Below are 22,707 nucleotides of genomic sequence, written 5' to 3' on the forward strand. Positions count from 1 at the left end.
TTGAGCCCCTGAAAATGAATTTGCTCCGCATAAAATGGCTACGATTAATTGTGTGAATGCTGTTAACGTAATTCTGAATTTATTCTCACCATTCCACCTTCAATATATTCCAAATCTTGACGCCATGTTATTTTTTATTTTTCAAATGTCAAAATTTTTATTTTTCCACAATATTTGTCATTCCACATTTTTCAATATCATTCCATAGCTTTTGATATTATTCCACGTTTTTCATCACCAAAGTGCACATTTCCACCTACCGGCAACCTGCATATCCTTTCACGTTTCATGAATCATTCCATTCCATTTAATCTTATTGTATAGCATTCCGCGTATTTTAATATCATTCCACACCATTCCATATTTTTATGATAAGAAAAGATAAAACTTTTATTCGTCTCACAATGGAGAAATTCCCAATTTTCCCATGCAGCATTTACACACACTTTCTCAAGAAACTGCAAAACGTAGCTAAAAGTAGACTCGCGTTCTGTGAAATCTGTTTTTATTTCTTCAAATCCAACATGGTACCTAAATGTAAAATCCAAAGCTCTGTCATTGTCTAAATACTCATGGACCTTACTGAAACTTCAGGGTGAGGGTATAGAATCACCTATGATACGAGACGTGTTTGAAGTCGTCGTATTTCCGGAAACTTGATGTGATTTAATTTGCAGAGCATATCTGGTATCACAGTGAGTAGATACGAGCAATTGAGGACAATTGGAGCGTGGCCCATTGCAACTGCTGTTGTCGTAACTCATTGTACTGTATGTTACTGCCTCCGTTCTCTGGTGGTGGTCCAAAATGTCAAAAAAGTTGCCGTTTGTATTTAATGGGAAGCTAAAAGCAAGGTGAAGGTTTATACACTGAATTCAAATGAAAATATCCTGTGACAATAAAAGTTTAAAAAAAAAACCCTGTATTGTCCCGACTGAATTGCATAAACTATTATTGTCCTGCTGAGATCTATCTCAATGTGGTGCCCTTGGGCACAAGGTATCCCCCAAGAACCACATGAGTAGCCTGCGGGCCTGTGCCTACCGGTGCGGGGGGGCATTGTGATTTTCTAGGAATGGTGTAGAAGTGATTAAAATGTGAACACTGCGAGAGAGTTGTAAAGGTGCTGCCGATATATGTTTCCTAATTATTGTGATGATTCATTGCCATCTAAAATGTCTTCTCATACATGAATGTCATGAATTAACATAAAATGGTAAAGGGATGTTTTACGATTTTTTTTGCAATTTTAAGCAGTAAAAAAATGTCATAATTTGTCATCAGGAATGTGACGGCTATACTTTTCATGTCGAAGTAACACCTTTTTCAAAATGCCGCTTGATGTAGACCAGGGGTGTCAAACTCATTTCATATTGTGGGCCGCATACGGCCTCGGTCGATGTCAAGTGGGTCAGACCATTAAAATTATACCATACTCTGCTATAAATAACCAAAATATGTCTTTCCTTTGTTTTGATATAGCGACGCACAAGTACATGAGGAAAATGTTGAAATGTACCTACATTTCATTTACCTAACATTTCATAAAACACCTTGGATTTCCTTCGACAAATGTGTAATTTAATTTTATCATTCACATATATGCAGTGCAACTGATCCCACTGATTGTACAAAGGCACAAAACTTGAACAATTAGTATTTAAAAATATAGTCATGCATTTTAAGATTAAACAAGATTTATAAAGAAAGGATTTTTTAAACCATTTACACATGTGCATATGAAATCTAAATGTAACCCCCACCTACACTTTACAAACGAAAGAGAAAACAATGACTAGCGGTTAATACATGAATTGCATCTTAATAAAAATATTCATTTTGTGTCTTTTATGCTTTTTTCCATTTTTAAATTATCCCGCGGGCCTGATCGAACCCCCTTGGGGGCCGGTTCCGGCCCGCGGGCCGTATGTTTGACACCCATGATGTAGACTGAAAACATCACAGTTGCGCTGGGCTCGGGTATTGAATCATCTCAGCTCACCGGTTTCCTGAGTTTGGTCACCTGACGTATGTACCCTGAGTCGTGATTGATCGTGACCCGAGCAACTGTGGTGTCATTGTCAGTTGACAGCAAGTGGCAAAGTGGCCAACCCCTGAGATGGGTAAAAGCGAGTGGATTTTACGGCTTAATTCATATTCCACAAACGCAATTATTGAGAATATATACCTTGTTTCGACTAGCATGGCCGCATAGTACAAACTATTGTCCATAATATTTTCTGATTTGACTTCACCCTTTAAAGGCTCAATTATTAGGGACACCGTTTATTCTCATCATGAGAATAATTTTAAATAATCAGGTTTTCACTGCATGAAATCTTTGAAGTAGGTCTAGTACCTCCATAAAGAAAATCGGCATGCTCAAACTGTTCTCAAATGTGTTTCTTGAGTCACAACATTCGAACCATCTGTCCGAGTTGTATTGTCATGGGTCTTTTTAGAATGTGGCAACGTGGTGCCCCTCCTCCAACGACGCGGGCTGGAACATACGTTAGGAAGGGGCGCAGCATCCCCCCCCCCCCCCCCCCCCCTCCTTTCGGTGGAAAGTGATGTTGGGAAACGGGAAACACAATGTACTGCCGAAAGGGATACTCATCCTGGATCTTGACTGAAGAAGGCGTGGTATGGGCTGACTACTGTGACAAAGCAAATGCGTTCACCTCGAAGTGAAAGTCACTCGGAGTACTTATTAGGAGATCACGGGCAAGGATGTAGATACACAACGCCAGCCCGTGATGAGCGCACCTTTCACGCAGCGTGGAGAGTCATCTGGGCCGATGCTCCAAAGCCTGTGGAACTACGTGAGGAGTGAACACGACACTGTTCTACTCTCCCCTTACCTGCCCGTCTTGTGCGCTTTCCTGACCCACGTCACCTTTTGCGCACCTTTCCTTCTGCTGGACCTCCTGGCCCCAGTCAGTCAGCGGGTCCGCGCGTGGAAGATCTCCGCGAAGCAGCCGCCGCCGCCGCCTCTGCGCGCTTGGTTGAAGTGTCTGGGGAAAATCGCGGTCCGATACCTGACCGTCTTGCTGCCCGCCAGCGCACTCCTCCAGCTATCGAGGAGACCCTCTCAACTCCCCGAAATGTCTCCAAGCAGCTGGCAGCTTTTTACCGACGTTTTTGTCTGCTTTCTGCTTTTCGACGCGCTCTTTTTCTTTTGGCACCTCTGCTTGCACAGGTGAGCAAAAATCACTCCCGACCGTCTGTTCGTCCTCACATCCATCCTGCCACAGATGAGTGCAGGATTTATGGATATAAACAGACGTAATGTTGTTGTTAGCATCTGCATATCTGTAACTGAAATGTGAAATGCAGGATTTGTTGCATATGGGATGCGGTTTGTAAAGCAGCCCATGCGGAAAATAACGGCTACGTTTTCGGCATATTTAGCGTCAGTGATTAAAAACTGATGAGGAATTTTGAGTAACTGTTTTGCACAGGTTCTCCCCGGGCCTGCGTGGGTTTTCTCCGGGTACTCCGGTTTCCTCCCACATTCCAAAAACATGCGTGGCAGGCTGATTGAACACTCTAAATTGTCCCTAGGTGTGAGTGTGAGCGTGGATGGTTGTTCGTCTCTGTGTGCCCTGCGATTGGATGGCAACCGATTCAGGGTGTCCCCCGCCTACTGCCCGGAGACGGCTGGGATAGGCTCCAGCACCCCCCGCGACCCTAGTGAGGATCAAGCGGTTCGGAAGATGAATGAATGAATGTTTTGCACAGTTGACAACAGCTATTTTTCATTTTAAATGTTTGCTAGTTACTCATTTAATTTTTAATCTGTGCACGTGTCTTCTCTCTCTCACACACACACACACACATATATATATATATACACACACACACACTCTCTCTCGCTAACAAAAAGGTTGGGATATTTGGCTTTCAGGTGAAATAATGGAAAATGTAAAAGGTTCACACTACAGTGATGTATCATGAAAGTAGGAGATTTAAGTAGAATGATGCATTCCTCATCTCAAACAATTGGAACAAAAGTTAACATTAGTGGGTACACCAAAACAAAAAAAAAACTGCAAAGGTCTCAACAACATGTCATGTGCCCTTGAGCTTCAATTACATCTTGATGAAGACGTCTCATGCTATTCAATTGGAGACTTTTTGTCTGATGAGGTATGGCATCCCATTCTTCTTGAAGGGCAGCCCTCGGGTCATTAAAGGTCCTGGAGTGCAGAATTTTGAGCCTCTGCACGGCAACTCAGCTGATCCCAGAGGTTTTCAATAGGATTCATGTCTGGAGAAATTGCAGGCCATTCCATTTGAGGTACGCCAGTGTGCAACAGACGTTCCCTGATGGTGCAACCTCAATGAGCTGGAACATTGTCATCCATCAAGATGAAATTAGGCCCATGTTGTTCAGGTTGGGGCACAATCAGCTGGATTTATAATGTTATTCCGGTAGCATGGGCTTGTCACTGTACCATTCACAAAGTGTCGGGCAGTTCTGTACCGACTGGACTACACCTTGGTGGTGGCCATAATTTCTGCTCAAGGTGAATCAACTTTCATCAGAGAACAGCGCCGAGGCCCACTGCTCCCTCGTCCAGCATAAATGCTCCCTGGCCCATGTAAAACGATGACACTGTGGTCAAGTACCCTTGCAGGTCATCTAGCACGCTGACCACGCTGATGTAAACGGTTTCGAATGATGTGACGTGACACAAACGTGCCTGGAGTTGAGTGGCATTCATCATCCGGTTTCTCAGGGCATTGTTCACAAAGTAGCAGTCATCAGCATGGGATGTGACCAAAGACTGTCCACTTCGACATCTTTCTGTGACTCTTCCAGTCTCTCTGTACCTCTGTTGCAACCTACTGATGACATCCTGTGACGCACTAAGCTCAGTGGCCACGTCCGTCTGAGAACGTCCTGTTTGAAGCATCACATTGGCAAGGTGCTGTTGATCCATTGTGAGGTGTCGTCTTGGTTTCAAGATGTGAACAGCCTGATGAGGACGACTGTTTAATACACCAGCTCCGATTGAACCAGGACATTTATCGGTCGATTCAAGGATCAAACACCTCTTGTGAATTTTGCCGTTAAGCTCCTCGTTTGAGAGCAGCAACCTGCGCAAAAAGTCCTGGAACATTTCTCAGTTGGACACAAGCATACAAAAGCCTTGTTGAGAAGGTCACCAGGAAAGGCTTGAATGCATTTTGGGCTCATCCTGAAATTTTACCTAAAAGCCAAATATTCCTAACTTTTTATTTACCATACTTTGCCATATATACAATTTCATATGTACCTGTGGATTAAATAGTGACGGTTGTGGTAAACATTTTTGTGAGCGAAGCACACCGCACGCCCGGTCCAGTCACTTGAATGAGAGGTTTCCAAGCCTCCAAAAGGAGGGCGAGGAGTTTCCCGCGAAACCTTATGGCGGCCTCCCCTCCGATGATGACGACCTCCAGCCACAGCCTCAATGGTCAGAGATGTCAGCTTGGTGCGGCCGCCGGAGGGCTTCAGATACCGGAAGGGTGACGCCAAGGAGCCGCCAGCAATTCAGAGGCAGCCAAGTGAATGAGAGCAAGCTCTTTATTCAAATTCATCTCTTTTGAGTGGACATGCCGAGCTGCGTGCCGCACGCTAAAATTCTTACCACAAACTTCACTATTTAATCCATTGGTACATGTGAATGTGGTTAAGTATTGTTGTAAAACAACCGTTTTTTGTGGGTGTGTGGGGGGGGGGGGGGGGGGGGTATGTGTTACAATTTGCAATGTCACCACATCGTGCAACTGTGACTTATATTTTGGATTGCCGCAAAAGTTGTGGCTGATGCCACTTATGAAATCTTGTGGCAGAACCCTGCACACAGCAAGTATGCAGTGGAGGCTCACACAGTTCAATTGATCCCACCCAAGCCCTTTGGAGCCTTTTAAAATGCAACAGGAGGCACGCCTTTCTGGAACCTCGAAAGAAAACTTCTCATGTAATTCCGCTTAACTTTGAACGGTTCTTGTAAAAAAAAAAATATTTAAAAAAAAGCTGTTTGTGAAGTTTTGCGATCGCTGTGTCGTGGTGACTCACATTGCAATCTTTCGCAGTTTGTCGTGTCCCGAAGCAAACTAGGCAGATTTGTTTGTGTTGACATCTTGTGAACATATAATCTGCTTCCTATTTTGCATAAATTACACCGTTTTCTTGACTTAATTTGCTCCTGGCTTCTGTCCAGGGCCTGCTTGCTCCTCTTCTCTGATGACGAAGTACAGTCTTTTCGTGTTGCAGCTGCTTTTGAGCAGAATCTTTGCCATCTAGTGTTGAGAACTGTTATTACAACTTTTAACTGCTCAGCTCCGGTCAACATTTTTATTTTCAAAATCGTTGGGCACTCCAAGTGTGGGTGTAAGCCGCCAGTAGTTTCCCATCCTTGATCTGTAATTACACAGTGCAAATGGCGAAGAAAAATGGAAAGTCCCTGAGTCTTTCTGTTGTTACTCAAAGCTATTGCGTCCTGTGATTCATTGATCAAGGTTCTGGAATTCGATTCGTGACTTTATTTTATTGTTTTGGCTTTGCCTTTTTCTTTTCTTTCCCTGATTTTTTTTTTTTTTTACGCAACCGAAATAGAGATACAAAAAGCACCAGAGCAGAACAGAAGAGGCGGTGGAGCCAATAGTCTACAGCTATTTTTTTTACTGACTCAACTAAGCAGTAAAAATTTACTAAAAATAAATAACGGACTGCAGGGATGAGAAGCAAACGGCTTATTGTCCAACTTTTTTATTGTAATACACCCCCCAGTGGTTTCACGACTGTAAAATGAGTATAAGACCAACAAAGAAAAGAGAAGGTGATCAGTACTCTATGATACAATCCATTAAAAGTAAATACAGTGTAGGTTCACATGCCATTTCTGATGGAACAGTTATTTCTCATCTTTGTTTACTTTCCTCGTGTGTACAGTACGTCTCTATGATGGAATGAGTTGACTTGACGCCACATACTGTAATCTGGGAAAAATCCAATGTATAAAGCGGAAAGCCATCTGTCACAATGCTTAAGCCAGAAAAAAATCATTGCCGGATTTTTTTTTTCCCCTCCCAAAAATCATATGATTCAACGCTAGTTCGTTTTCATGTATTTTGAAATGTTAATACTATGAAACAGCAGCATGGTTTACAAGTCAGGTTAGCACGTACACTTTGCAGTTGTGAGTTTTGGGTTTCCGCCTTGGCTCCGGCCTACCTGGGTGGAGTTTGTCTTTTCTGCCTTACTTGAATCGTTTTTTTCCCGGGTACTCCATCCTGCTCCCACATTCCGAAAACATGCAGTTTAGGCTTCATGGAAGACTCTAAATTGGTCGTGAAAAATCGGTGTGAATGTGAATTGCGATTGGCTGACCAACAGTCCAGAATATATCCCAACCTTTTGCCCAAAGCCAGCTAGGATCAGCTCCTGGTTAGCCATGACCCTAATGAAGATAAGCCATGGGTGGGAGGAAGACACATATGTGCTGTTCGTAAGACTCTTGTCTTAACTTTCAAGTTTAGTGCAAGTTCCATGTTGCTCGGGGGGGGGGTCAAGTCCAGTGTCCACTAAATTTCAAGCAAGTCAAATCATTACGTGGGTTAAGCAAGGTATAAGTGAAGTCAAACAAGTCATTAGCACATTAGCCACTTTGCATGAAAACACACACACGTAAGTCAATTGTGATTTCTGACAGACAGTTGCTTGTTTGCCTCTTTTCAGGATCCCATGGCTCTATCGCAACGTCCACCAAGAGCACCACCAGCACCAGGCACCCTTCGCCCTGCAGGCCCAGGACGCCAGCACCTCCGAGTTGCTCTCCCTGCTGCTGCTAGCACAGATCAGTGCCTGCTTGGTGAACTGTCACCCCCTGAGTGAGGTCTTCTTCCACATTTTCAACACCTGGCTGGCGGTGGACGACCACTGTGGCTACAACCTGCCCTGGGCTCTGCACAGACTGCTGCCTTTTTACGGCGGAGCCCCTCACCACCACATTCATCATCGGCGGCACAACGTTAACTTTGCGCCCTATTTCACCCATTGGGACCACCTCTTTGGCACATACAGGAGGGACTGAGGGTGTGTTCAACTTTCATCATTCACTTTTAGGGCGTGAGATTTCCAAATGTCCAGCTACGCATCCACCAGATGCAATGAATTACACATTGGGGAATCTGTCATTTGACCGATCAGTCCTGACAACGCGCCCAATCTTCGCTGGCAGCTTGGATCATGGTTCAAAATCAAATGCAGAAATGTGATTGTAATATAAAAGTATCCACACGTTCATGTAAGAGCAGGATGCTCTTGTATCGTCCAAAATGTAAAATGTTGATTTTGAGTGTTTATTGTGCAATGTAAATATCCAAATTCTGTGAACATTTTATGATATAAACTCTAAATATTTCAAGTAAGCCTTCCTTTTTTTCTTTTTTTTTTTTTTCACACACCCCCGCCACAGCTGTGTCCACTTTCCGATGCACTTGATAAGCCCTTGAAGTCATCGGAGCAGAACATAGACTCCAGCTCACATTTCCAGTTTTCTGCCACAGTTTGAGTCATCTGTGCCCCGACGGTCTTCTGTTCGCTTTGAGATGGACCCGCAGGGACCAGATTCAGAAACCAAAAGCATATGTGCAAGAGATGAGAAATCACCTGACATGTCACAGCTTTTTTTTCCTTTTTCTTATTTTGTTCATTTTATTATTCTTCTATTTTGTTTCCAACACAAACTCCGTCACCCACATACTTTCAACACAAAACAATTGTCTTGTTTTCTCACGGTTGTTAATGGAATCATGCTTTTTTTTTTTTTTTTTTTTTGGGCGGGGGCGGATTTTCCACAACTTTAATGTGACCTTTTGACAATAATAGCTGTATGCAAAAAAATGAAAATAAAAAAGTGAGTCAGGTTTCACAAGTTGCATAACAGCGTCAAACATCTGTGTTCCATTTCTGACTTGTTCAGGAGGCTTTCCAACATTTCACAACATAAATTGTTCAAAGATGTCTGAACGTGTCGTACGGACCCACGCGCTCAGCCAGCAAGCCAATGTTTGCTTTGGGAAAGGAGGAGAAAGCAAGAGAAGAGTGCTTGGGTGGTGGTGTTAGCGGGAGATGGCTTGATAAAAACGTGACCCAAAGCGGAAACGATCATTACAGGCCCAACGTCAGAGTCAGGGCGAGTCGTGTCGCTCGGCACCGCAAATTCAAGGCGAGATACACGTCGACAGCCTGCCACCCACTTTATGATGTCAGTGTAGCATTATGGGAGGCCGGGCACCGTCTGTACATTGTGAACTCCTCCCTTTGTTTACTCGCTGTAAGGTACACACCTAGATGGATCACGTAGGCTGAAATCCTCCACGAAAGCCCGCACGGAGAGAGCATGCAGTGCCGGCTGAAACTGTTTCGGCAGATATGTCAAACAAGAAGGAGAAAAGGCGCACAGCGCTAGCCAGGATTTGTTATCATTTGAGTAAATACGAAACACTTCCCATTTCATCATATTTCCTGAGACCCGGCGCTTCGCTGACAAAGGCCAGATTCTATTTCGCCCTCATTCTGTAAATATTCAATTAGTGAGCTTTACATAGCTCAGACTGCCTTGTTAAAAGTTCTTGCCCTTCTGCTCTGCTACTATATTTACTTCGATCCTTCCGCACTGTCATTGTACTGAGCGGTCAGGCACAATTTTTTGCTTTCTGGGATTTTTATGTGCTGTTGGCACTGCGCCGTTGTCCCAGTGGCTGCGGATGACATCAGCGCAATTGGGCTGAAAACGTAAATCTTGTGATCACATGGGATCAAAATTGATTACCCGCCGAGTCATCACATGACTGAGAACTGGCCATCAAGATGTGTTATGTCTAGGGAAAGACAATAGCTCATGCATCCAGCATGGCAACCGTGCCGAAGTGTCCTTGAGCAAGGTACTGACGTCCCAGTTGCTCCTGGTGCAGCGTGAATGAGGTGAACAGTGTGTGAAGCGCTTTGAGTACCTGCGGTAGAAAAGCGCATTTGACAGCTAAGTTACCATTCAGCATGTTGTTTTGAGTCTGTGATGGTGATACAATTCCCAGATGAATACAAAAAAACCCTTGCGCGAATAGAACTCATTCTCTAACAATGTGTTTTTTAACCACTAGAGAGCAAAACACCTTGTCTCACTCTTAATGTGATTGCAGTGGATTTCTACAAGAATGTGAGCAAGAACAACGAAAAGTACAATCCAAAGCACATCAAATGAATGCCTTCTTTGTACAAGCAAACTTGCTTGATTAAGATCTTGGATTTGATTGGCGAGTGCGTATCGTGACGATATAACGCATCCCAATAAAACTAAGTTTGTTTTGTCAAGGATACCGAAGTCAAGAAGGTCTATGACGAGGGATTTTATTTCAAAGGAGAATTTCCCATTCTTACTTGCACTAGTTGGAGCGCTTGCAGTGTGTGCTGTTAGAAGTTTGACTTGATAGCTCATCATATGTTTTCAATGAGCGCCAGGTGTGGACCGCAGGCAAGTCCGTCTTTACCCCGTTCATTTGCTGCGCTATAAAAATGAAACATACGTTTCCAATATGTGAAGAACATCGACAGTAACTGTAAATTTCGGTTCAGTTACCGGGAGAGACAGCTGCCTTTTTTTTTTTAACTTTGGAAACAGTAATCTGGTAAGTTAAGGGCACGTTTTTTGGCTCTCTTGAACATGATTTGATTTCTAATCAGAATGGAAGGTCCACTCAGAAGACTTTGAACATCAATCATCTTTGAATTGCTTTTCGTTGGTTATGGGTCAAAAGGTGTTTTGAAATCAGTGTGTTCTGTTTTACATTACAGAGGAATTTTTATAGTCAATTTTTTTTTGTTGCAGCTGCAACACCTCCTTATTGTGCAGGTCTCACTTTAGCGCAATTCCTTGAGATGATCAGTAGCACTCTTCTGAAGGTTCAACTTCAAGACAGAATGTTTATGGCCCATAAATACTTACAGATGGCATGAATCAGGATCATCGAGAAGGTAGAGTTGAAGTTGAAAGACAAAATGGTCAGACGTTGACCAAAAAACACCTCTAAAATGCAACATAAAATGTTCTGCATTTTGTTTAGCGATGCCACCAAAAAAGGCCACAAGTGACAGCAAATAAGGGGGAAAAAAGTGTTATGATGACCATAAAGCCCGAAAGGGGAATTGGTGCACTTTATGATATTAGTACACTCGTCTCACGAAATGATGAGAGGCCATTGTTACTTCCTCAATAGACGTTAATTTGGAATGAATGATAATAAAAGAATGCATATTGGAAAATAATGATTAAATGTGAAGTGACTCACCTCTCAGGCACGCACAGTAATTGTTTCACCGCATGTTCATTTTTATGCATGAATCACGGTCTTTTGATGCTGGCATGGCAGCGCATTACTTAAGTTTACATTATTTGCTCTGAGAAAAGAGATTCTAAATAGCAGCAAATCCAAGGTTGACCTGCATCCCTGCAAGAACGGATTGCTTTTGCTTTGAGGTGAATTCACAAATTCATCTTTTGTACCACTCGTCTTTTGTAGAGTCATGGATGAGTGTGAGCCTTTCCAAGCTGACTTTAATGTGGTGCAACTTATAAACAAAAAACCATTCACACTATAAATGTCCCAATCACACTTTTTGGCCACTTGAGTCGGAGTCCGAGTCTTTGGTTTTAAGGATCTGCCGATACCGACATGAAAAAAAAAAAGAATTTGCATGCAAAATGTCTCAAATGAATATAAAAATGTACATATCCATGTGTATACGGTACATCAACGCATACAGCCATCCATCCAGGATCGGTCTTCGGGCAGGAGGCGGGGTAGACGCTGAACTGGTTGCCAGCCAATCGCAGGGCACATACAGAAAAACAACCATTTGCACTCACAATCACACTTAGGGACAATTTCGAGTGTTCCATAAACCTGCCATGCATGTTTTCAGAATGTGGGAGGAAACCGGAGTACCCGGAGAAAACCCAGAACATGCAAACTCCACATAAGGAGGCCGGAGCCCGGATTTGAACCCACAATCTCTGCACTGTGATGCCAACGTGCTAACTAGTCTCCCACGTGCTGCCCACAATACATTTGTACGACTATACATGGTCGTTTTTTTCGGCCAAAAATGCCAGACTACACTTTGTCGTTTTTTTCGGGCTAAAAACGCCTTACTATACTATGTCGTTTTTTTTGGGCGAAAAATGCCTTACTATACATGGTCGTTTTTTTCGGGCTAAAAACGCTTTACTATAACCATGTCGTTTTTAGGGCTAAAAACGCCTTGCTATACTATGTCGTTTTTTTCGGGCTAAAAATGCCTTACTATACATGGTCGTTTTTTTCGGGCTAAAAACGCCTTACTATACTATGTCGTTTTTTTCGGGCTAAAAACGCCTTACTATAACCATGTCGTTTTTAGGGCTAAAAACGCCTTGCTATACTATGTCGTTTTTTTCGGGCTAAAAATGCCTTACTATACATGGTCGTTTTTTTCGGGCTAAAAACGCCTTACTATACTATGTCGTTTTTTTTCGGGCTAAAAACACCTGACAATACATGGTCGGGTTTTTTTCGGCTAAAAATGCCATACTATATACTATGTCGTTTTTTTCGGGCTAAAAACGCCATACTATGTCGTTTTTTTCGGGCTAAAAACGCCTTACTATACATGGTCGTTTTTTTGGGGCGAAAAACGCCTTACTATACTATGTCGTTTTTTCGGGCTAAAAACGCCTTACCATACATGGTCGTTTTTTTTGGGCTAAAAGCGCCATACTATACTATGTCGTTTTTTTTCGGGCTAAAAACACCTTACTATACATGGTCGTTTTTTTCGGGCTAAAAACGCCTGACTATACATGGTCGTTTTTTTTCCGGCTAAAAACGCCATACTATACTATGTCGTTTTTTTTCGGGCTAAAAACGCCTTACTATACATGGTCATTTTTTTCGGGCTAAAAACGCCTTACGATACATGGTCGGTGTCTTTTCGGCTAAAAACGCCATACTATACTATGTCATTTTTTTCGGGCTAAAAACGGCATACTATGTCGTTTTTTTTTTTGGGCTAAAAACACCTTACTATACTATGGTCGTTTTTTTCGGGCTAAAAACGCCCAACTATACTTGGTCGTTTTTTTTTTCGGCTAAAAACGCCATTCTATACTATGTCGTTTTTTTCGGGCTAAAAACGCCTTACTATATATACATGGTCGTTTTTTTCTGGCTAAAAACGCCTTACTGCTTACTACTTACTATACATGGTCGTTTTTTCGGGCTAAAAACGCCTTACTATAACCATGTCATTTTTTTCGGGCTAAAAATGCCTTACTATATATACATGGTCATTTTATTCGGGCTAAAAACGCCTTACTATACTATGTCGGTTTTTTCGGGCTAAAAACGGCTTACTATACATGGTCGTTTTTTTCGGCTAAAAACGCCATACTATACAATGTCGTTTTTTTCGGGCGAAAAACGCCTTACTATACATGGTCGGTTTTTTTCGGCTAAAAACGCCGTACTATACTATGTCGTTTTATTCGGGCTAAAAATGCCTTACTATACATGGTCGTTTTTTTCGGCTGAAAACGCCATACTATACTATGTCTTTTTTTTTTGGGCTAAAAACGGCTTACTATACATGGTCTTTTTTTTTGGGCTAAAAACGCCATAATATATACTATGTCGTTTTTTTCGGGCTAAAAACGGATTACTGTACATGGTCGTTTTTTTCGGGCGTAAAACGCCTTACTATACATGGTCGTTTTTTTCGGCTAAAAACGCCATTCTATACTATGTCGTTTTTTTGGGCTAAAAACGCCTTACTTTACCTGTTCGTTTTTTTCGGGCTAAAAATGCCTTCCTATACATGGTCGTTTTTTTCGGCTAAAAACGCCATACAATAAATACTATGTCGTTTTTTTCGGGCTAAAAATGCCTTACTATACATGGTCGTTTTTTTTTTCGGGCTAAAAACGCCTTACTATACTATGTCGTTTTTTTCGGGCGAAAAACGCCTTACTATACTATGTCGTTTTTTTCAGGCTAAAAACGGCTTACTATACATGGTCGTTTTATTCGGGCTAAAAACGCCTTACTATACTATGTCATTTTTTTCGCGCTAAAAACGGCTTACTATACATGGTCGTTTTTTTCGGCTAAAAACGCCATACTATACTATGTCGTTTTTTTCGGGCTAAAAACGCCTCACTATACTTGGTCGTTTTTTTCGGCGAAAAACGGCATACTATACTATGTCGTTTTTTTCGGGCTAAAAACGCCTCACTATACTTGGTCGTTTTTTTCGGCTAAAAACGCCGTACTATACTATGTCGTTTTTTTTCGGGCGAAAAACACCTTACTATACATGGTAGTTTTTTTCGGCGAAAAACGCCATACTATACTATGTCGTTTTTTTCGGGCTAAAAACGCCTTACTATACTTGGGGGGTTTTTTCGGCGAAAAACGGCATACTATACTATGTCGTTTTTTTCGGCTAAAAACGCCATACTATACTATGTCGTTATTTTCGGGCGAAAAACACCTTACTATACATGGTCGTTTTTTTTCGGCTAAAAACCCCATACTATGTATTTCTTGTCATTGTATGGTACACTTATCCGTGTTATTTCCCGGGGATGCAAGTGGCACCGATTTTTGGAATGACCGATATGGATTAGCATTAATATTGAATGAGGGATTACTCTGTTTGAGTGCATTTAATTCATCTAATGGTAATTAATACATGTACATGGTTATCTATTGGTTCGTCTCTGTGTGCCCTGCGATTGGCTGGCAACTGATTCAGGGTGTCCACCGCCTACTGCCCGGAGACGGCTGGGATAGGCTCCAGCACCCCCCGCGACCCTAGTGAGGATCAAGCGGTTCGGAAATGGATGGATGGATGGGTTATCTATTGGCCTGTGCAGGCTAAAATGACAAATCTGCACAGCTTTGTTGTTCATGCAGCGTGACGTCCCTCACCTACAAATGACTCTATTGGTTTATGACCTCATTAAATGCAACTAGTGAGGAAAAAGCTCACCGGTTACTAAATAAATCAAACTTGTTAAACTTGTTTTTGAAGTGGCTTTACACAATTGCTAAGCTATCTGTCGCTCTCTCGACACTTACTCCGTTCAGTGAGGCAGCTTTCCATCCAGCAAGGCATACTTGATGTATAGGAGTATCTTTCCACAACGATTATGTTTCCTTATTGTGCCAAACAATTTACCTTTGACTGCAGCGCAGAGTAAGAGAACTCTGTACAAGATTTGGACTACAAATTTTGGAAATTTGATCCAGACACGCTATCCAGTACACCAGCATGTTGCCGCCACTTTCTATCTCTGAATATAAATACTATTCATCAATTGACCCATGCCCATATCTGCCAAATATTCATTACTCCCACAAAAAGATGACATGATGCATTTCAGAGAATAAATTGGATCACATCCTTTATTTACAACCTCATTGTGCGTTGGTACACGAAAAGAGCGAGACAATATTGCAATCAGGATTTTACAATTTGACAACAGAGTCATCATCCATTCACCGCATCCATCCATTTTCTAATTCGCTTAACCTCACAAGGGTCGAGGGCGCGCTGGAGCCTATCCCGTTGGGCGGGGTACATCCTGAACCGGTTGCCAGCCAATCGCAGGAGTCATCATCATTCAAAACAATTTATCAGTGCTCAACCTCACGCACAGGTTTTCCATCACAGTGTCAGTGTGAGCAGCACACACACACACGATCCATTTTCGTCATTAACAGTCCCGCTAATCACTTTCCCATGCTTCTTTGTTTGGAAGCCATGGGGTGAACTCTGACCTATGCGCTGATACCAATGGATGTAGAAACCAATGGAGAAGAAGCAGGCCAAATGATTCTTAACCATCCAGTGCGCTCTTTAGCTCAAAATGTCAAGCCTCATCTTAATTGTAAATAGCCAAACGACACCACGACATATGAAGATCATGAGGAATTCATACGAACTTAAACTTAAAGAAGCATTCAATGTTTTGAATGAATTTGTCATTCATTTTGTTCTGGGGTCCAAATGCCTTTTTGAATCATCTAGAGCACAGATGCGAAATTCAAGACCCCAAGGCCAGATTCGGCCCGCCACCTCATTTTATGTGGCCCACAAATGTAAAGCTTGTGCGTCACCTTCATATTTGCCTGCTAAAATACCCAAATTGCAAATTACCTTCACTTTTAATCACATTGAGATATCGCAAGCATATTTTGTGACTCATCACCCTTTGAAAATTAGTGGATTTAAAAAATTGGTTCTCCACCAAATTGTTGTGTATATGTGATGATGTGAGACATGAATTTAAATTGGTTCACAGTCATAATGGCCCTCCGAGGAAAACCAGAACTACGATGTGGCCCGTGACAAAAAATGAGTGTGACCCCCTTAATGTCGAGCAATTAGAAATTTACGTTTTGAATCTCTTGAGAAACTGCCAGGACATGTAATTATTTTTATTTTTTATTTTTTAGATGGGGCGATGGTAATAATTCAAACAGTGCTTTTGTCTTTGGACCTTTGCCACTTTCCTGCATAATTTTTAGCTAAAAGACACCTACCCAGAAAATCAATATTTGTTTCACTTAAAAAAAAAGGAAGAATAAATTAGAACAATAAATAGTAGTGTGTTTATTACAAGCAGCAGAGGTATCAAAAGCCTTATAACAAAAGAAAACATATTTTTCTTTTGGGTTTTATCGAGACAACTTTGCTTCTTTTTACGTCCCTGACTTTGGTTCACATATGATAAATATAACCCCCCCCCCCCCCTGAAAGGCCATTTAGCATCAAAGTGATGGATGAGGAGAAGGACATGCAAGGTCAGCAAGGTGAGACGGTTAACATAATGAGTTGCCTCGGAATGCGGTCAACCCCTGGCCCTTTGTTTTGTCTCAATCCCTCATACGGACACCTCAAACATCCTCTGGAATGACGTCCAAGTTTGATCAGTACATACTTCCCAACCTCAAACACCATGCTATCACTGCAGCGTTTTTGTGTGTGTGTGTGTGTGTGTGTGTGCGTGTGTGTGTGTGTGCGTGTGAGTGTGTGCGTGTGAGTGTGTGTGTGTGTGTTTGGTTCGGTAGTGGAAAAGAGTCATGTGAAGTGGGAAACTGGGTTGGGATAGATAACCCCGCCAGTGGTGGTGCCCACATATCAGGGGCCTGCAGGAGGCGAGCCTGGAGAGTTCAAGTCTTGTCAGGTTGCCTCCAGGAGGTCATTTCATTGTGGCAGGGAGCATGAAGAGCTGATTAGTGCTTGCATCAAGTGGGGAGGGCGGAGATAAGTGGAGAGGAAAACACATGTCAGGGGGACGGAGCAGGAGGGGGAACCTCTGGCCCACGAGTTCCCACAGACAATTGCATACGCAGCAGAATGTGCTGGGTTAGATCCTCTTTCGGAACTTCTTGTAACTTTGAGTCGCGCTGGCAAAAAGACACGTGAGCGTCACTCTTGCGGCGGCGGTCCTGACCACCGCTGCCTCTGAGCTCACCGCGTTGGCGGCCGCCATTCACGACGAAGAAGATATCGTCTTTTCTGTCTCGATGGACAAAGTCCAGCCACACAAGGACTTAATAAAAAGTGATTACATGCACTTCCAGTCCTACTGATTGAGAGTCCAATGCCACTCTTGGACTCGTTTAGCTTTTTGTTGACTTCACGTCACTCCTCCTGAGTCCGGCTATCGACAGCCGCACTCGGCCACCGCCATCCCTTCATACTTATGCTTATACGTGACCACGCCTGTTTCGTCCAGGTACAGGAGTGAGATGGGATCCAGCTTGGTGGGCACGCAACACGCTCGCGCTGTTTTCTGAGGACTGTTGATGTTGACCAGCGTTTGGACGATGGCGTGTTTGGTGGGTGTGACGTGCTTTGTGAGCGGGAATGAGCAAATCCCAGCGCACTCGTAGGCGTCGTAACTGCCGGGTGCCAGGATCCAACTGTCCCATCCGATATCCTTGAAATCCACGTGCAGAGGTTGCCTCCTGCAGTGGTTTCCCTTGGCGTTGCGACGGATGCGCGAGCTCGTGTCGTAGATCAGATTCGAGCGCATCTGGAGCAAGTCGGCTTCATCCGGTTCGGACTCGTCATTGCTGTCGTGGCCCTTCGTCTCCAGCTCGCCCCACAAGTCATTCCCCAAGTCGTTTCGGAGCATTACGTTGGAGGTTTCGTGGTCGATCATCTCTTCCAGGTCATGCTTGTCATCTCGACGATCGCTGCTTTCATCATTCGAGAAAACGATCAACAGGGGCTTGTGTTTTTCCTTCACGTTGGTGTCAATCTTCATGTCCGCTTCGGTATTCTCATTTCTGCCATGGTCTGCGACACGTTGCGTGTCTTCGCCGGCCACGCTGTCAATGTGCACCTCCAGACGATGTGTGGTTCCATGCTCAGATTTACGCCACCGCTGGACAGAAGCGGTGAGGTTGAACGCTTCCCAGCCATTGTCGGTGCCGTACACCTGTCTCGACGCCAACTCCACCAGCTCCGTATGCGCCTTTTGACCCCCAAGGTCGTCTCCTCGCGCAAAATTCTCGTCTGTGCTGTTGTCCTCTTCGTCATGACGTACCAGTTCGTAGATAGTGACTTTGCGGTCGACGCCGGCAAACAGGTGGCGGTCAGTCTGGACGAGCGTGTAGAGACGCAGCTCGGCTGCAGTGACGTGTTCGTGATGGGGGACTGACACGTTGAAGAGGAGCGGGTGGCGCCTTACTCCCCCGACACCAACAGTGCTTGAAGAGGAATCTGGGGAATAGACCAAAAACATGAGGAAGGAATGAAATATTGGTCGGATATGTTTATCTTTACATGTTAGAGTTAACGAGACACATCACACTGGAAAAAGTGTACAATATTTGAATGTACATTGGACATCAATTCTGCATCATTTGAATTAAGGGTTTTTAAAGCTAACAAAAATGTATGCGGGGGGAGGGGGGAGAGTCACATTATTGAATATTTTAGTCTTTATTGCTCTGATCCTCAGGGTTTTAAGATCGTGTACACGGCATAGTCCATTTTTTTTCCAATTTTTGCTCTCCCTCAACCTCTTGTACGCTCATGCAAATGTCATCTCAATTCTACCGATTTCCTACAACTGCCACCCATTGAACCTGCTTACGAAGGGTTTACTTTAAAAGCGCATCAAATCACCTGTAGAGTATGGAACTGCATTTAGTTACTTGGATGAGTTCTAAAAAGTTATTAAGGAGAAAACGAAAAAGATGCAAGTGGAGAAATTGGTGATGGGATACAATATTATATTAACCCTGGAGAACCCAAGAACCCTTTTCTTCTTTGGAAATTATGAATTATACTGTATATTAACTCATTCAGTGCCAGCCAATTCTAGACCAAGTCTGAAAAGACGTTTAAAAACGTCTTTGGGAGTGAATGACTGCTATATGTTCACTGAACACCAAAATATGTTTTTTTCAAATATTCAATGCTTTAATCCTAATTTAGGATTAGGGCCAAATTTGACCCTTTGGGATCTAAGGGTAGCATTTGAGTAGCAGAATTTATAGGGGCCAAATATGACCTCGTGGGTTCTCCAGGGCTAAAAAAAATGACCCAACAAGAATGTGGAAATGCTGTTTTGTACAGCCCTCACGAAATAGTTTCAATGAACATTTCAGCATTTAAATGAATTTTGAGGGCTAGTACCCCTACACGTGATTGACATTGGATGCTAAACTGAACTGAATGTTCAAATAAAATACGCTAAGATAACCTTTATTCGTCCCACAATCGCGATTATGTGGAAATATATGAATTCACTGCAATTTGAAAGTCGTAAACAAAGCTTCCTGTACCCTCATTCTTGAAGCTGCGAATGATGCTGGCACTGGGCGCTGAGGTGCGGTCATTGGCGAAGCGGTTGTAGAGCTCCATCATGTACTCAGGCGGCTCCTCTCGTACGCTTCCCGGTGGCAGCGGAGGTGGACCGAAGCCGGACAGGTTGAATGTCTGCAGGAACTGCTCTTTCAGGCTCTCCAGCACACCCTGCATGATCAGATTGTTGTCCTGCTCCGCCTGAGACGCGTCCGCCGCCCTGCCCAGTCCGTCTTTCAGCCCCGGAGTGGGTCGAAGCCTCTGGTCGGCGTTCGAGATTGGGCTGCCCTCACCGCAAAGAGGACCCCGGAGCAACAATATAGAAAATAGGAAGAGTAAAGTCTCGGTGCTGCAAATGGTTCCCGGAAGAGAAACCCAAACACTCGCCATGGAGAAAAAAAAATTAGCAATTAGTTTTATGCTGTCACGGTCGATAAAAAGCGTTGGTGACCTTTTCTGTGACAAGTGGGATCTTCTACGGTGCCTGCAGTAAACCTTATGCAGCGTCGCCGTTGACACAGCATTTAGTCTCATGCACAGCTGTGGCCTATACGTCCAGTGGCAGCGTGACGGAGGCCCGGTATGGTCCACCTTGTCATCTCTGTAGTGTTGTTCTCTTTCTGTGCTTTACGCTCCCTTCCCAGCTTTTTCTCTCAGTCCCTTATCTACAATATGGTGGGCTCTGCTTTGCTGTGTGTGTGTGTGTGTGTGTGTGTGTGTGTGTGTGTGTGTGTGTGTGTGTGTGTGTGTGTGTGTGTGTGTGTGTGTGTGTGTGTGTGTGTGTGTGTGTGTGTGTGTGCGTGCGTGCCCTCCACTTTGTGTGATGTTGAGCGTGTGTTATCTCACAACTTCCTTAATGAGGATTTTGTAAACACTGTCCTGTAGCCTCTTCCTTGTGGAAGCGCTATTTTGTTTGGGTGGGTGCACCAGAGTTGATTTTTGTTTTTCATTTGTTTATTTGGTTTGTAAATGGCAAAGTTCTGCACGCCGTTGTTGATGCGCCATAGACCATTTCTCTTTGACAAAGTACGGCAGTCTGCTGATGCCATTCCATATTAAAATACTTGTCCAAGTGAAATTGAAATGTAATGAGCTGTGAGGCCCATTGACCAAGAAGACTGAAAGATGTTTTAACTCTTTTCGCATTTCGTGGCGAGTACAATAGAAGTGTGCATTGCCCAGTGTACGGTCAGTGAAGACTCTCGGAATATAAATAGGAGATAAACTTAATGCCAGGGTTTCACGTGCGGCAGTTCTTTAATGTTGCACCTAAATGGAGTAAACTACTGTATGTCCAACTGAGTGAGACACAGTGATTCAACGTACACGGTACAGCTCGCTGTGCCGTCACCGAGCTGCTTCCTGCTGTGATAACAAAATGGCCTCCCTGCCACTAGGAAGAACATTCCTGCTCACCACCTGAACCCACGACTGTTGCTCTCATTCCAGAGCTTCTTTGCGTGACCCGGCGATACACTCGATGCGTCACTCAGATGGGAAGCAATGAGCTTTTCCCGCACCTGCCACTTGTCTGCCAGGGTGACACTTGACAGAAGTGCGCTTATCTGCTGCGCTGTGAAACTGCCGTCGCAACTGACATCGTACCTTCCTGATGACCCGTTGAAGATTTGTTAGTGGACTGCTGCGCGCGAGCGCGCGCACACGCACACACACACACACACACACACACACACACACACACACACACACACTCCTAAGATTGTGAGGTATAGCAAAAAGAATTGTGTGGTACAACAAAAACTATTTCGGAAATTAAAATGGAAATTTGACCACCAAGAGAAAAATGATTACTACATATTCCTTATAATGCACACCCCCAATCCCATCACGTCACAATGGATTCCTCAATTGGATGTCCATTTCTTCAAAATCAGACCCAATGTTTGTTTTTTGTTTTTTACTAACTCGAATATCAATCAAATATTTTTGCATAATTGACCCCAGAAATATCACCAAAACGTGAAGTGAATGGACATTGTGATCTAAGGATTATCCATGTCTGAGAGTGATGGATGCACAGAGCAGGTTAGACCTTCAGCTTCATTTGCATCATGTCTGATTGTTATGCCCAGACAGTCACCCATCGCTGTATGAATGGATACGTGCATTACCCTTTTTGAGTCCGATTATGTTCTTGTTTTGAACTTCATGGACATTCCCATAAATGTAAAATAGTCCCGTTAATGCCAGTGAATTTCCTAGGAAATTCCCCCAAATTTGCAACCCTACTTTACAATGACCATTTGTTCTCTAGTTTGACCCTCATGGCATGATTATGATCATAAATGTAACCATATCTGGAGGATATAATGTAACTGTAACCCCCACCATAGTATAATAATGACCACGGTGTAATTTACATTGACATGTCTGCTTGCTGGCTAGGATTGCTATTGACTTTGGCCTGCTGCATTTTGTTGAATTTATCTTCTCAGGACTTTATCTTGTGTTTTGTCCCTGGCAGGATATTGCCTCATTGTTTAGCTTTTCTTTAAAAATCTTACACTTGGTCAGACCATTTGGTGTCTGATCTTTTTTTTTCTGATGGGCAGAGGCTAAAATACACATCAAATACTGCATTATCTAGCTAGCTAGCTAGCTAGCTAGCTGTCTATATATCTTTCAAGATATTGTCCGTCCGTTCGGTAAACATGCTCTGTCCCAGATTTTTGGGGGGAACTTGTTGCAGCCATCAAATTCCAAATGAGAGAATAGTTGAAAAAAAAAAAAGAACTAACAAAAAAGGTTGAAAATTAAATATCTTGTCTTTG

The 22,707-nt window shown here is 43.3% G+C and overlaps 2 protein-coding genes across 2 annotated transcripts; one reads left to right on the top strand and one right to left on the bottom strand.

Annotated features, from left to right (window-relative positions):
* Positions 1-2,605: 2,605 nt before the first annotated feature.
* Positions 2,606-8,936, top strand: LOC147204688 (cholesterol 25-hydroxylase-like). Its single transcript, XM_086112451.1, has 2 exons — positions 2,606-3,199; positions 7,730-8,936. Exons 1-2 carry the CDS (start codon positions 2,757-2,759, stop codon positions 8,082-8,084), a joined length of 798 nt encoding a protein of 265 aa, XP_085968577.1. The 5' UTR covers positions 2,606-2,756; the 3' UTR covers positions 8,085-8,936.
* A 6,531-nt stretch (positions 8,937-15,467) lies between these two features.
* On the bottom strand, positions 15,468-21,158 carry bmp10 (bone morphogenetic protein 10). Its single transcript, XM_086112408.1, has 2 exons — positions 19,897-21,158; positions 15,468-18,826 (listed from the first exon to the last, which is right to left on the bottom strand). The coding sequence occupies exons 1-2, from the start codon at positions 20,447-20,449 to the stop codon at positions 17,760-17,762; spliced, it is 1,620 nt and encodes a 539-aa protein (XP_085968534.1). The 5' UTR covers positions 20,450-21,158; the 3' UTR covers positions 15,468-17,759.
* Positions 21,159-22,707: the final 1,549 nt, after the last annotated feature.

Source organism: Hippocampus guttulatus, chromosome 5, assembly GCF_054856545.1.
Source record: "Hippocampus guttulatus isolate MCC_2025c chromosome 5, RoL_Hgut_1.0, whole genome shotgun sequence".
In the NCBI taxonomy this organism is placed as follows: Eukaryota; Metazoa; Chordata; class Actinopteri; order Syngnathiformes; family Syngnathidae; genus Hippocampus; species Hippocampus guttulatus.